This window comes from Equus caballus, chromosome 23, assembly GCF_041296265.1.
Source record: "Equus caballus isolate H_3958 breed thoroughbred chromosome 23, TB-T2T, whole genome shotgun sequence".
NCBI lineage: Eukaryota > Metazoa > Chordata > Mammalia > Perissodactyla > Equidae > Equus > Equus caballus.
In genome coordinates this window covers 22336934-22352602 of record NC_091706.1, presented here as the reverse complement: position 1 = coordinate 22352602, position 15669 = coordinate 22336934, and the positions used below count along the sequence as shown (strand labels likewise).

The window sequence follows — 15669 nt, the reverse complement described above, 5'->3', positions numbered from 1 at the left end:
GGTGCATAGTCTGCGACTCACCTCTGGTTCATGAGCTGCAGGTGTTCTGGGGGAGACCAACCATGGCTCCACCAAGGCCGTGAATATCAGAGGCGGCACTTCCATCCTGATAGGTGAACTGTACACACTAAGGGCAAGATCTTGCATATTCCTATTAAGCATAGATGGAAGGAAGGCGGCAAGATCACCTTCCCCAAAGAGGGGGATGCCATGCCTGATGACCTCCCTGCAGATATTGTTTAGTATTCAAAGAACAGCCCCGTGCCTTTTAGGAAAAAGGCATCAGTGTGCTGTGCAGTGCCTGGATCAGCCTCAAGGTGGTGATGCCTGGATCAGATTGAGGAGGGGGCGGGGGGAACAGGACAGGGTCACCATATGGATGATGAGGCATAAAGCTTTGTTCTACCGGCAAGGTCCTTCTTTCCCCTCTTCATTTTTTCTTCCCTCCTCGCTTACTCCAAGTCATCTTTTCCTTACTCTCAGCTTTATTTTATCCTGGGAGGTAGGTGGCTACCTGGTCAACATTGTTACTACTGGCAGCTGAGGGATGCTGTTGCTCCGCAACAAAACATCATTTGGCAGTCTGAAGAAATACCTACAGAGGGGAACCACTTCCCCCAGGTGCCTTTCCAGTAGGGAAACCTCAATGTAAAGTTTAAAGTATTCTTCCCTAACACATTAATATGACTCACATGACAGATTCTTAAGGCGTGTCTGTGCTGTTCCTAGCCCCTCCCCCACCAGCCCAGGATCCACTGCAGCAATACCCTCCCCCACCCCCCCAAATCCCATTCAGGGTTCACCCACCTGTGGGGTCCTCTGGTCACTGACCTCTAAATCATGATGAAGCCACTGTTTTTTCTTCATTGTTGTTTTATGAATTGCATACCTATTCTTGACCCTCTTCGGATAGAGAACACCTGTCCTCCCTACTCTCTGAAGGATGTAAAACATTCAGTGAGCGGGAGGTGTGGGCTGCTCTACACTTTCGTTAAGGCTAAGCGAAGAGGCAGGAGGCAGAGCCCACCTCCTCAAACTTCATCAGGGAGGAAGTGGGCTTTTGGGGGCACGTGAGATCTCTTGGTCAACAAGAGCTCCAGAGCACCGGTGACCTTTTAGAAGCCAGAGGAAGCAATCAGTAAGAGCTGAACTCACTCCTCCTTTTCCCTAAGCACAAGCCCTGAGTTACCTGAAACCCATGCCCCCAACACAGGACGCAGAAAAGACATCACTATTATTAGAGAATCATTTATTGGGGAGAATTAATATTCTCCACAAGAAGGAATGATTTTGCGGTGGGAAATTTTCCGCTCTCGAAACGCTGGAAAAGCGTTTTCTGTTGACATAGAGACGGGTCCCTAAACAGAGTGCCTTTAGCAGTGGTGAGAACAGCTGGAGGCCCCTGGGCCGGCTTGACGCCTGCAGGTGGAGCTTGGATGGGGCACATGCTCCCTGCGGGGCACAGATAAGGGACGCTTCTGATCCAAGAGCTGATCTTTAAACGCCATGACTTTCTGAGGGTGTCTGTTCTGGTCTCTGATCCGTCTAGAACATGTAGGATAATTCTGGCCAGCAAAGACAACTTCTACGTGGTGGCAGGACTTAGTGTTTGGCACTTTACAGGAGGGAGCCCTGTAGTTGGAAGGATGCCCCTGGACGGGCTCTGCCTGGGCCTGTTCTTCGGCCTTCTGCCAAGTTTTCACAAACTTCCTCAGGGAAGGAAGGGGCTCTTGAGGGCGGGTGACCTCTGCTGCACAACGCTGCCCCAGTTTCTCCACTGGGAACTTCCCAGGGACCGTCCTGGTCTTCTGAGCCGTGGTGGTCCCAGTAACGGCAGCTCTCCCTTTAACCAGGCCTCTGCTCTGTGCAGATGATATGGGGCTGCCCTTTTCCTGGGGATGTTCTTGGTTCTTGCCCTTTGTCCCAGGACGAAGCCATTGAAAAATGTGGTTCATCTTTTTTCTGAGCAGACTTTCAGGAGGAGGCTGTGCCTTCTGTGATGAGGTGTGGGAAGACTTGCTCCCAAGCGTCCCCTCTGATGCTGTGATCTGAGTAGCGAAAGTCTTTCTGGTAGGTTGGGATGTCCCCAACCCTGCATCCCCTCCACCAAGCTCTTCTTTGTTGGGGCCCGGAGGGCTCACTCTCATTGTAGCTGGTGGGAATTTCTTATCCTCGTACCTCTTTAGGTCTTTCTTAGGGACCCAAGGCTCCTGCCGCTGCTGCCTGCTGATCCCACTGTCCTCCAGATGGACATGCAGCACCTGGGAAGCTCCCATGTCCCCAGGGGAGACACCGTGGGCATGAGTCAGTGAGGCCTTGTAAGTCAAGCTCTCTGAGGCAGGGGACCTGTCAGTGTGTTGGCCTTGGACCTGGCTCTGATTCCTCTTCTCTAGTTTCGACTTTAATTCCCTCAACAGATGTTCCTTCAGATCCGATGACTTCGGGTCTTGGGGAGCTTGTCTTTTTGGTGCAGGGCTTTCAATGGTCCCAGTAATTTCTATTTTACTGTGATTCCCACGTCTCATTTGGGAGCTTCCTGGCTTGCTGGTTGTCAACACATTACCAGTTTTTGACTGCAGAGCGTTGAGCTCCTTGGCCCTGAATATGTCCCTGGCCGTGTTGTGCACGGAAAAGGGTTCCGACTTCATCTTTTTGTCCTGTCGCCCTGCTCTTCTATCACTGGGACTCACTCTCTCATCCTTTGTCTCATGTTTGGCACCAGCTTGCCTTGCAGGCAGCTCTGGGGGGCATCTGTTGCCTAGCTGAGTAAATTTCTGACTCGCTTTGCCTGTGATGCCACAGGTGACAGGCAGATGAGTCTGCCTGGCACCCTTACTCCTCTGAACAACCTCTGCAATCTCTTGGTTGATACCAGAGGGTGATTGTCTCGGCACCCCTTGTCCCTGCCTGCCCATAGGTGAAGTAGCAGGGCAAAGACGATCCAGGACCAGGGCTGAATTTGTTGTTTCCGCTTTTTCTTGAAGAGCGGATTTAGAGCTTCCTCTATGGGGCTCGAAGCCCCTGGATTTGGAGTCCACTTCCAAAGTTGGGTTATTTGAGGGGGCGCAGTAGAAATAGGGCAAGGACTGGGATGCAGCATCTTCCAATTTAAACGCCTGTATGGATTCCAGGACCCTGCAGGGAAGGCCCCACTCCATCGTCATACGAAAGCTTTTAATATGGGTTTCCATCATCTGTTGGGCACTGGAATCAATGAAGCAAAGCTCCTGGAAGGTATTCAGGGAGGAGTCCCCACCCACTGAAGGTGGCAGACTCCTCTGTGTTATTTGGGTGCGGGATTTGTCAGAAAGCAGCAATGTCTGCTTGCTAGCATGCCATGAACTGCGCACCGTCCCAGGGAGCCGAGCCTCACTGATTTCCTCAAACTTCTTGCTCAAATGTGCTTTGAGGACATTTTCAAGTTGTTTCTGATCTAGACTTTCCTCCAAGGCCCTTGAATTTTTCCCTGACAGACTTGCCACGTGACTATTTAGGTCTTTCTCAGAGTCATATGCCGGATCCTTATCTGAAGAGCTCTCTGGGTCACTCAACAGGTGAGCTTTTGGGCCGTTCTCTGGGCTATGCCCCTGATCCTTCCCCATCTCCTTCTCTCCCTGAAGCAGTTCTGAACCCCTGTCATGGAAGCTTTTGGATTGGCTCAATCCAACATTTAGATCTTTGTTCACCGAGATCCGTGAGAGTCCACGATTGCTCTCTGACTTAGCTATCTCTGAGAAATCTCTTGGAGGCATCATCAGTGACAGACACTCACGGATCCTGCGGGGCAGGCCCCACCGGTGTTGGATGAGCCTCTTTCGAAGGTGATGTTCCAGTTTCTTCCTCAGCTCATCACTGAGAGGAAACTCTACGGGAAGGGTGGAGATGGAGGCATGTGCCTGGGAGGCCTGATGGTAAGGGAAGTTGGGAGCTGAAGGACAAAATTCCTCCTGAGATCTTTGGACTACAGAGGGCGAACCCCACAAACTTTCCTGTTGCTTCTGCAACACTTTCCATTCCAGTTGTTGAATTTCAGATGAGGTGAGAGACTCTGATTCATCCCGGGGTCTATGGTGACACACTCCACAGATCCTTCTCTGGGGTAGAGGACCAGATGGTAGGATTGGGAGTGAGGATTTAAGGTGGGCCTGGGACTTGACCTGAGTGAGAGGTAGGGGCTGGGATTGGGGCAGGGTTTGAGGCAAGGGTTGGGGCTGGATCTCAGGCAAGGATGGAGGTGGGCGATGGAGAGGTACCGGGGATTCTTGGCCCATGGAGGCATTTGAGATGGTATTGAAAAGGAAGATTGTGGTGCAGTCACTTGAGTCACGGATAGCAGAGGGCAAGGACTCGCTGTGCAGAGATGGGAGACCCCAGAAGAGCTGCGTACATTTTTCCTGTAAATGGTCCTCCAAGATTTTAGGATATGGGGGCTGCCCATGCATGTGCAGCTCCTTTGGTTTGCCTGCACTGCTCCAAAAAGGAAGGGAGAATGCTGAGTCACACTCATCAGCATTTGACTCTAGCATTTTCCGCGAAGGATTTAGTGGGTAGTCTGGCCTAAGTTTTTTTGGAAAAGAACCCTTCTCCTTCTCCTTTTCCCTCCACATCAGGAAATCACTCCTCTTTCGGACTTGTCTCTCCAGGAGTGCCAGGACATGAGGGCTGAGAAATGAGAGGTTACCACGCTCTATAAGGTTAGCTGTAGGGTGTCTCTCCAGAGAGGACTCTGAAGAATGGAGAGCAAGAAACTCTCGATTAAAAGCACATGGTGCCAAGGTGGAAGGTGCTAAGAACAAGTCTTTGGCACAAGCTTGCCACCAGGATAATTCTGAAATTGACAGGCTTGAATGGTCAGTGCCTCTGATTGTTGGGACATAAGTGGACAACCCGCCAGGGCTATCTGGAGATGAGTTCTCTGGAACAGACTTCAGTAAGATGGAAACCGATTTAGATCGAGCCACAGTTAAAGGGTGGTCTGTCGGTGGTGAGACAGACAGGCTTGGTGGTGTGTGATGACAAGCCAGTGAATCAGTGGGATTGATTATCTGGGACAAATTTGGTGAGGGGTTAATATCTTGGGAAAGGGTGCGGTCAAGAGAGAAGATCGTATTCAGAGACAGAGTGGTCTCTGGTTGGAGAATAGGACCCGTTGCCTGGGTGTCATGTGGTGGGAGAGGGGGAAGGGCAAGGGGTTGGGGTGGGCAATGGTCTGCTGGGAATTTGGACTCCAAGGGAGGAGAAGGCTCTGGTGGCATAGAGTGACCCGGTGGTGAGGGTGAAAGAAAGCCAGCTAAGGGTGTCGTCGGGTTAGGTGAGAGAACGGAGGGGGGCGGTGGGGAAGGGTCAGGTGGAGGGGATGGTGTTAGGTCTCCTGGAGGGACTTCTGAGAAGGCAGAGGACAGAGTGAATGATGACTCAGTCCCAGAAGCTGTGGAAGCCATAGAGGACACAGAGGCGGTATCATCTTCCAGGTCCTCCAGGAGCCGATTGATCTCAGCAGTTGTGCTATTACACACCTCACAGGAGGGGTCTGGGCATAATAGTTGACGAAAGCGGGTGGTATCGAGAGGCCGGCCTAGGGGCCTGCGGGAGACAGGAAGTAGAAAACTGTAGCCAGGACCAGAACAAGGAAAGGAGGACCTGCTGGCCTGTCAGGGGAGGGGCCACCTGAAGCCTGCTGCCCCTTCACAATGCCCCACATCTATGACTTCACCATACACTCAGCAGCCCTCACCCCAAGGCCTTCATTCACATACCCGTTCCTATGGCAAACCCCTCCCATGACTACTGCAGGCTGTACTGAATCCCTGGAATTGCAGAGAACATGTTAAAGAGGGATCAGGAAAGAAAAGACTAGTCACCTTTTCAGAATAGAAATTAGCCTCCTTTTCTCCTCTCTTTCCCTCTGGTAATTTCTCCAACCTGGGAAATCAGAAGAGTGAATTAAACATGTAATAAAGGTAGAAGCATAGGTGTTACACAGGAGTCCCTTTAGGGGAGACCCTTGGGATATTAACGGGATGTTAACTCTGAAAGCCCCAAGAATCAGTAGATGTGGTCAAACGGTCAATGATAATATTAATAAGGTTCACATGTGTTTGTTGCTTCGTTTATAAAGCACTGTCACATACATTATCCCATGGGATGTTCAAAACCACCATGTGAGGAACATAGGTCAATGGTTACCTCAAAGAGGAGTCTGATCATCCAGGAAGTCAACGCAGTCTCTCAAGGTCAGGAGACAGAAGTTCTGACTCTTGACGTCTCCCACGGCCACGCACTGGGCAACACCCATTGTCCAGGCCCATCACTGCTTCATGCCCAGAGCTGGGCAGAGCAGGAGTCTGAGAAATGTCTCGGGTTCTGACTACCTTCCCATGAGCCTTTCCTCTGAGGCCTCTCTTTTCTGAGAGGGACTCTATCGAGCGACTGACATCCTCAGAGACCATGGACCTGGGACCTCATGGAGAGGACAGGAAGGGTCACCCTTGGAGAGCTCAGGTGGGATAGCTGGAACCTTACCACTTGATGTTCCACCTTTTCTTCTCCTCTTGGCTCTGCCCTGACGCTGAGAACAAAAAGCAAAGAATGAGGAGCGAGGACTTAGTTGTCTTGCTCCTCTCTCTAGGAAACTCAGATATTCATCCAAGATTCATGTCACTCTCTATTTTTATTGCTAGCACTTTGTGTTCTTTCCCTTTCTGAATTTCTAAAGGTGATAAGATACTTTCAATTTTTCCTTCTTTGAAAAACTCGAAGGAGGATTTTTGGCTAGAGTCCACACTTGATCTTCTCAGTCAGAAGTCCTCTGCTCAAGGAGGGCATAGACTCTGAGGCCCACAGTCACATCTGTGCTTCCTCAGATAGGCCCCTGTATCCTGGGACAGAGCTCACACTCCAGTGTCTGCTCAGAGGCTCAGCACTGCTCTCCTGATCTGCCCAACACAAAGGACGGTTTGGTCGAACGACGCCCGACATGGGAACGTGACTCATGATCCAGTGTTGGGAACAGTGTCCTCCTACACAGATCCCAAACTCTCTAAATAACCTAATGCAGGGCCGTGAAGTCACTGATGGGATTTTATCCAGGAATCCTCCACCACACCCAGATGGTCTGTGAGTTTTAAATGGGAAACAGTCCCAGCTGAAGCCCTAGTCCTGCCTGGCCTATTCCCCTAGAAGGATGACGTTCTATCCTCTATTCAGACTTGCCACCTTAGGAGTCTCTCTGGACCAACTCATTTAAAAATGGGGGACTAGAAATGGAAACAACAATAAAAAATCCCTGTTGGTGGCTTGCCCAGGGATCCTTACCTTTTGGTAGATTTTGGTTTTCCAGAAGGTTGGTAAAGATGGAATCCCCACCAGGAAGCACAGGAACAGAAGAAGCAAGCACAACCCACACACGATGGTGAGGTTGTGGTCGCTATCTAAGAATGTTGAGCAGATGCTCAAAAACAACTCAATATGGCTATTCAGAAATGAGAGAACATTCCATTGACTGAACTCCATTTTCTGAATCGCAAGGCTGCCTGAGGCAACTGAGCTCTGAGAGTGTCCGCACTTGCCTATAATCCCAGGCCTGCATCACAGAGCACTCAAGAGTCACAAAGGGTTTCAGAGGGTGGGGGAGGGGACATGCAGAGGGTGTGCCCATGGCCCCTTCCCTCCACCAGCCCAGCTGAGCTCTCCATCCATCCTGGGCCCTCCCCTGCCATCCTATTTTCCAACTCTGTCCGTTCATCACATCATACAATTACATTAATGAAATTTTCTGCCTGTTCCATCTGTACTCCAGATATTACCCGGGCCCCCTTTACTGTTTGGAGAGCTTGACTTTGGTTTCACCAATTCCACTGCCTCGAAAGTCTGAAATGCTCCCTGGAATTTTTGCTTGTACTCAGACATTTACACTCAGCATCATATATGTCCTCAAATCCATCTTTCCCTTAGAATGTTTTTGCCTTACATGAACCCTGATATAGAACTTAAAGTTCTTCTTTACTCATTGAGTTTTGTGAATGTTGAATAACAAATTTTAGTTTTTTGCTTCAGTCAGCCTTTACCGTCTTCAGCCAGTGGGGCTGACTCAAATAATTGAAATGAAGAATTCATTATTCAACATTCACAAGACTAAAATCAGTACAGGCATACATCACTTAATGAAAGGGAGATGTTTTGATAAATGCATCATTAGGCAATTTCATTGCTGTGTGAACATCACACAGTGTACTTACACAAACCTAGGTGGTAGAGCCTACTACACACCTAGGCTATGTGGTGCTACCCGTATGGGACCACTGTCACATACGTGGTCCATCAGTGACCGAAACATCGTTAATATTGTTACGTGGTGCGTGACTGTGGTGGATGACAATGACACAATGGAGTACCATTTTCAAGGCTTCTAAAATGTAGCTGGGAGGCCATTAAGGAAGTTAATCTCCAAGGTGAGAACCACTGCTGTACTTAAAGCTCAGTTCTCAGCATATCACCCCTTTGCCCAATACCCTTGATGGCCTTCCTGCCAACAACCACATGAGTGCCTGTGTGTGTGTGTGTGTGTGTGTGTGTGTTTGCGCGCGCACGCGCCCTTCTATCCAAGGCCTTCTGCAGTCAAGCACCAGCTCATGTGTCCCCACGCAGGGAGGTGTGTTCCACAGTCATCCTAATGGGTTACCTGCTCTTCCCTCTGCTCTCCTGCCGCCTCTCTCTGTTAATGTTGGTTCCTCTGCTAGAAATACCCACCTCCTCCCTCTCCTTGTAGAAACCTTACTCATTCTTTAAGGCACACTTAAAAATTAATATTTATCTAAGGAATCCATACTTGTGCCTTTAAAACCAAATAGTACTGAAGGCTTTATAAAGAAGCGTGACGGGCCCTCCCCAACCTCACAACCCCAGTCCTTTCTATCCCCCCACTTCCATTCCCCGTGGAAACCACTTTAGCCATTTCTATCGTAGCTGTTCTTGTGTTTACCTCCATTTATATAACTGGTAGGCAAATACTTGTATTTAAAAGTAATTTTAAAATATTAGATACTAACTTCTTGCCGTGGTAGATAAAATGTGAGTAGGTAAAATTGCAGGTGGATGAAATTTGGTCGACACCTCCTTCCCCTCTTCTCTCTTCTCAGTCTGTCCTCACTTAAATCTTTATTCATGCAAAGTTCATCTTGGCGTGGAAGGTGACCCCTTTCCTGGAACGTGTTCAGAGACTGCTCCTCCCCTGCTCCCACAGAGCTGTGTATCTCTCTTAGTGCACTGTTCCCCTTGCCCTTCCACGTTGGAGTTATCTATAGAACAGGTCACACAACTGTGGTCTTTACTGCTGTGTGCCCGATATTGGTAAACCCTGCTCTTCTTCCCTGTCCCTCGCCATCTCTATACCTCTCTGCTTTGCCGGTCTCTGGGTGGGGGGAAACCAAAGTGGGTACTTCACGTGTGCCCTGAAAGGCTGGGACGCTGGTCGTTCACTCTGCTCTCTCTTTCCCTGAAAGGAGAGCTCTTTCTAGCTGAGGAGTTCCCTCTTAGCACTGAGTAATGCCAGCTTAAAGGACGGGGTGATGCAGGCAAAATGAAGCTGTTCTTCTTTCTCTTTATGTGTGGTTATTCTCACATTTTTTGTTCTGCTATGTTGCTAAAGTTTCTTAAGGGGGCTTTAGAGCTCTCCCAGAACTCTTTTTGACCATGGGTAGGTAGCAGTCTAATTGTTGATCTTTCTTGGAGGACAGAGGCTAAGATCTCCTACTCCCCCATCTTGGTGACATCACTCACTAACACATCGTTCAGGATTTTTCATTTATATTCATGAGGGATAGTGGTCTTGTCTTTGCATGTGATGTCTTCACTTGCCGTTGAAATCAAGGTAACTCTGGCCTAATAGAATGATGTGAGACCAGCTCTCTCCTTCGATATTTTCTGAAATAGATGGTGAGAGATTGGGATTATTTTCTCCATTAATAGTCAATGGAATTCACCAGTTGAGTCATCCGAATCTGGGCTTTTCTTCCCTGAAAGGGTTTTAATTACTAATTTAATTTTCCTGTTGGTTACAGATCTATGGAGATTTTCTATTTCTGTTTGAGTCAGTTTTGGAAATTTGGATCTAAGAATTTGCCAATATCTTATAAATTGTCTAATTTGTGGCATAAAGTTGTTCATAATATGCTCTTATGATCCTTTAATTTCTCTGTGGGTGGCCCTTTATAATTTCTGATTTTCTTAAATTCTATCTTCTCTCTTCCTTGGGGATGCTAGCTAAGGGATTGTCAACTTTATCTGGTAAACAGCCAATTTCTGGTTTTATTGATCTTTGTGTTTTGTATTTCACAGGCATGTGTTCTAATCTTTTGTATTTCCTTTCTTTTGCTTGTTTTCAGTTTGGTTTATTTTCCTTTCTTTCCTTTCTTAGGGTAGGAACTTAAATTATTGATTTGAGACTTTCCTCTCTTCCACTATAGGTGTTTAATACTATAAATTTCTCTCTAAGTACTGCTTTAGGCACATCCCGTAGACTTTGATATTGTATTTTTTAAATTTTCATTCACTTCAAAGTACTTTCAAATTTTGTTCCCAGTTTATTCTTTGACTCATGTGTTATTCAGCTGGGTGTCATTTAAGTTCCAAATGTTTGTGGATATCCCAGATATAGTCCATTCTTGATAGCTCACATTCCATTGTGGTTGGAGAACATATTTTATATTATTTCATTCTTGCTAAATCTGTTGAATTTATTTTATGGCTGAGTACACGGTCTATCCTGGAGCATGTTCCATGTGCTATTGAAAAGAATGTGTATTTGGTAGTCATTGAGTGCAGTGATCTATACACGTCACTTAATTTAATTCGGTTGATAGTGCTGTTCAAGTCTTTTATAACCTTGCTGATTGTCTTTCCTCTTTTTAATCCATTATGGACAGGAGGCAGTTGAAATTTCCAAGTATTGTTGTTGAATTGTCTCTTTCTCCTTTCATTTCTGTCAAGTTTTACTTCACGTATCTTGAAGCTCTGTAGTTACATTTGTAAGCATTGATAATTTTTATATCTTTCTGATGTATGGACATTTTGTCATTTGGATATGTGCCTCTTTGCTTCCAATAATATTTCTTGTTTTAAAATCTACATTGTCCAGTATTAATACAACCCTCTAGCAATCTTTTGGTAACTATTTGTATGATATGTCTTTTCCATCCTTCTAGTTTCAACGTCTGTTTGTCTTTGAATCTAAGATGTGTCTTTTGTAGATCACATAGAGTTGGATCTTGCTTTATTATTCATTTTCCCAATCTCTGTCTTCTAATGGGTTTTTTTAGACCATTCACATTTAGTGCAGTTATTGATAGGATCAGAGTTACATTTACCATTTTGCTATTTGTTTTCTATGTCTTCAGGCTTCTTTGTTCTCTGTCCTTCCTTTATTAACTTCTTTTGTGCTAAATAAATCTTTCAGGACATCATTTTAATTCCTCTATTGAATATTTTTTACTGTTTTTGAGCTATTTTCCTAGTGTCTGTGCTAGGGATTCCAATATGCATTTTAACTCACTATGGTCTATTTCAAACGAATATTAACTTAATTCCTATGAAATATGGAATGTTTCCTCCAATGTAACTCTATTACTTTCCCCTCTTGTGCTATTATTTTTATATATATTATATCTATGTATGTTACAAAACCAATACTACAGTGTTACAATTATTTCTTTGTACAATCTCGTGTCTTTTAAAGAATTTAACAGAAGAAATGAGAAAATATATTTATAGATTTTTTTTTAAAACCCAGAAATTTATTACTTCTGGCTCTCTTAATTTCTTCCAGCTGATTCGAGGTACTGTCTGATGTCATTTTCCTCCAGCCCAAAGAATTTCCTTTAGTATTTCTCACAATTCAGTTCTGATATCAAGAAATTCTTCCAGTCTTTTTAAATTTAAGAATGTCCTTATTTTACCTTTATACTTAGTGGATAGTCTTGCCGGATAAAAAAATTCTTCGTTACCATGTTTTCTTTCAGTATTTTGAATATGCCATTTCTCTGCCTTCTAGGGTCTCTTTTCTCTGATGAGCAGTTAGATATTATTTACGTTGATGCTCTCCTGTACATGTTCAGTTGTTTTGCTCTTTCTTCTTTTAAGATTTTCTCTTTGTGTGTGGCTTCCAACAGTTTGACTATGATGTGTCCAGGTAAAACTATATCTTTGTATTTATCCTACTTGGAGTCCAGTAAGCTTCTTGGATGTGTAAATTAACATTGTTTCATCAACTTTGGGAAGTTTGGGACATTATTTCTTCAAAAAATTACAAGAACTATTAGATCCCCAATTTGAGGAGGTGTATTAGATGAGATTTGGGACATTTACTGGGAAAGTCCGGGAACCTGGAAATTGGAATGATTACATGTATTTGGATTCAGATATAGCTGAACTCGTTGGGCACAATGAGTCTCCCTTGATTTCATAAGCAGTTGTTTCTCCCTGTGTGAGGCTGTTCCTTCGTTGCTGGTATTCAACTATACGATGAATCTCAAAATCATTATCCTGAGTGAAAAAAAAAAGCCACACAAAAATACACTGTATGATTCCTTTTGCATGAAACCCTAAAAGGATAAAGCTAATCTAATATTGACAGGCATAGAGAGAAACAGTTCCCAGATGGAGGTGTCTGAACAGTTTGAAAAGTGATCCAATATACTGGGGCTCTCAATGGATTGCCTCAATTACTCACTCAGATAAGGTGTGAATACAAGAATATCTTCAAGAGGGACATTATGTTCCTCAATATTTTATCAAATGATCACTACCCATATGAGGGTGAATGCCAGGTAAGTACACCTCCCCCAATTACTGCTAGGATGGACTCAGTGTGAGGTCAAGATTAAGGTGAAGAAATTGTATTCCTTCACTTACGTGGATTTACCGAGCATCCAGGAAGCCCAAAGTTATTATCAGAGGAGAGGGATATGGTCAAACATATACTCCTGCTTGGTCAGAACAGATATTCTATACTCTGTGCACTTTGCCTGGCAGGTGTACACTTGCCTCTGCACAGCTTTGAGGCTTATTAGACAGTTCAAGTTTGTTCTACCTGCCACACTCTCTGCAATTTTAAGGCCTTTAAGGTATACTAAAAGTCACTGCTTTGAGGAGCTTAGAAAAAGAAGTGAAGAGTAACTGAATTCTGACAGTGTCTCTCTCACTTCTCTCTCTCTCTCTCTCAATCCGAAGGGGTGAGCCTAGTATAAGTTACCCCTGAAAGAGGATACACACTATCCTCAGGCCCTGTCCGAACTTGCTTACTGGCTCCAGGCCCATAATGGGAATAAAAAACCAGCTATGTTCAGAGTAAAACTGCAAGAAATCCAGAAATTAGAAAACCAAACCCACAAAAGGAGCTCAAGATCTTGCCCAACAAAGCAGAAACCAGGTAGCACATAAGGGGGTGGATCCTTATCATATTAGATTAGGAAGGATGAATTATGTTTGGATAGGCTCAAATTAATCAATATGAGCATACTCCGTGTGGACTCAGGAGCAGCCCATGTTGCATTTCATACCAATGAAATATGTATTTTCTCTAATGGGATACTGACAAATGTTTTTTAAAACTCTTAGAGTGTTTCTCATGTGCAGCCATCTTTTGTGGTGACATGAAGGGATCGGTGGTGGTGGCTCTTGGATCATGAAGTTCATTGAAATGAAACAGATGGGTATTCTACTGAGATGCTTCCTGAGATCTATATCTATATGCATGTGAAATTCTGGATCTTGTGGGCCAAAAACGAACACAAATCACCACAACAGGGATTCAGATTCTCTTTCTAAATCCTTGATATATCCTACTTTATAGACAGGAGGCTTTGACTAAAGGGAAGGCTGGGTCCCTTTGACAAAATTCCTCATAACTTGGTCACAAGAATATACAATTAAACATTCCCCAAAAGTCCCCAAGGGAGACCTGTGGCCACATACCCATCAACTCTCCTTCAAACTGGGTTTCCAGTGTATGGTGGCATCATTGGAAATTATGGCTGCTACAATTGCAGTCTCACTTAGGGGTGGTTCTGAAACGTGTGGTGAAAAAAATCTTCCCAGTGGGTAGAGTTCAAGGAGGTATATTTAGTTCACTTTGTGAAGAACTGACATGTGCTTGAGTTTCGATTTATACTGATTTATGTCCAGTAGCTCAGTGAGTTGACAGGTAGTAGGGGGCTAAACAAGAATAAGAGTGGAAAATTGGTGACAAAAAGGTCTAGAAGAGACATATGTGGATGGAATTCTAAGAATAGGTATTGAATGGGGTTTATAAATGCTTAACGGAGGATAGGATATCAGAGGGAAGAGAACAAGTGAGGTGTTGGGTATTTATTCCTTTGGCTCTCCGTGCTGAGCCATGTAATGGGCATTCACAATGTTTCTCTTCCTAAGACCACAGCTCTCATAAGGGTGGCCTCTTGTGCTAAGTTCTGATAACGTTACCTACTCTCACTGCAGCCCTGGGGGTGATAATAACTCTCTACCAACACTAGTTACAGGATGCTTCACTAACCCTACCCACATTTTTAGAGCCCTATTTATTAGACTCTCCTCAAGTGTCCCATGGTTTCTTGACAACTGACACCTGTTTCTCGAGGGGACCCTGACTAATAGGCCCCACAACAACCCTGATCATAAGCTCCATGGGGGTAGGGAATTTACTCTCTTTTATTTGATGTTGCTATCCCAGCACCTAGAATGATGTTGATTGTACAGTCAGTTTTCAATAAATGTTTGTTAAGTGACATATGTTGTGACCACTTTCTCTCCTTCGTGATCTTTATGTGAAAGTCTATTATGATTGATTTAATATAGTTTAACCAGCATTCTTGTGCTTTTATCTGTAATTTGCTAAAGAATGACAAAGAATTATAAAGGTCAGCGAAAAGCAAGCAAACTTGTCGCTATGTGCATGGAAATCCAAGATATTTAACACAAAAATTTATGAAACAATAAGAGAAATCAGCAAGAAGCAATGTTAATGTATGAAACCCAACAGATTTCCTATAAACATCCACCCCTGGAGCACCTGTGCAGACCCTCAGTAGAATCTGCACACTGGGCCCCAGGCGCGCCAGGATGGGGCTCAGGGGTTGGTGGGTCCGGCGGCTGTAAAGGAACAGGGTGGAGGTTAGGTCCCAGGTTGAAAAATTGTAAAATTATAATTTTACAGCTATGTAATTTAACTACTTCAGTCGTCATGTCTTTTTCTTTTTACAAAGTCAATTTTCCTACATAACTCCCAATTTTTTTCACACCATCTAAGTAATATTTTAATATTTTCCATATCCAATCCGTATTCAAATTTCCCCGACTACCTCCAAATGACTTATGAAAACAAAAAATGCTGTTTTAATCGGGAGCCAATAGCGGACTACACTTTGCCTTTGACAGCAGAGTTCAGGCTTAACCCTTAACCTCTTCGGGCTCGGAGGACCCTGGGCAGGAGAGATTTAAGAACACCATCCTCCCGCTTTCGCGGAAAGGCCAAGAGTGACTTGAAATGTAGACGCGGAAGCCTAGGGGAAATGTAGTTTTAAATAGGTGAGGTTCACCGCCTGGACTCTGGGAAGGGGACGCCACGCTCCTTCTGCGCATGTGCAGCCGTAGCCTCCTCGTTCGTCTTCTCAGGACTCC

The 15669-nt window shown here is 45.1% G+C and overlaps 1 protein-coding gene across 2 annotated transcripts; it reads right to left on the bottom strand.

The window, feature by feature from the left end:
* Nucleotides 1–1232: 1232 nt before the first annotated feature.
* Nucleotides 1233–7608, bottom strand: LOC138920340 (spermatogenesis-associated protein 31D4-like). 2 transcript variants are annotated; one of them, XM_070248432.1, is made up of 4 exons: nucleotides 7315–7608; nucleotides 6523–6568; nucleotides 5862–5922; nucleotides 1233–5583 (listed from the first exon to the last, which is right to left on the bottom strand). In XM_070248432.1, exons 1-4 carry the CDS (start codon nucleotides 7510–7512, stop codon nucleotides 1374–1376), a joined length of 4515 nt encoding a protein of 1504 aa, XP_070104533.1. In that variant the 5' UTR covers nucleotides 7513–7608; the 3' UTR covers nucleotides 1233–1373. The 2 variants fall into 2 exon arrangements, with proteins under 2 accessions (XP_070104533.1, XP_070104534.1); XM_070248433.1 differs by having other exon boundaries at nucleotides 6187–6568; nucleotides 7315–7543.
* Nucleotides 7609–15669: the final 8061 nt, after the last annotated feature.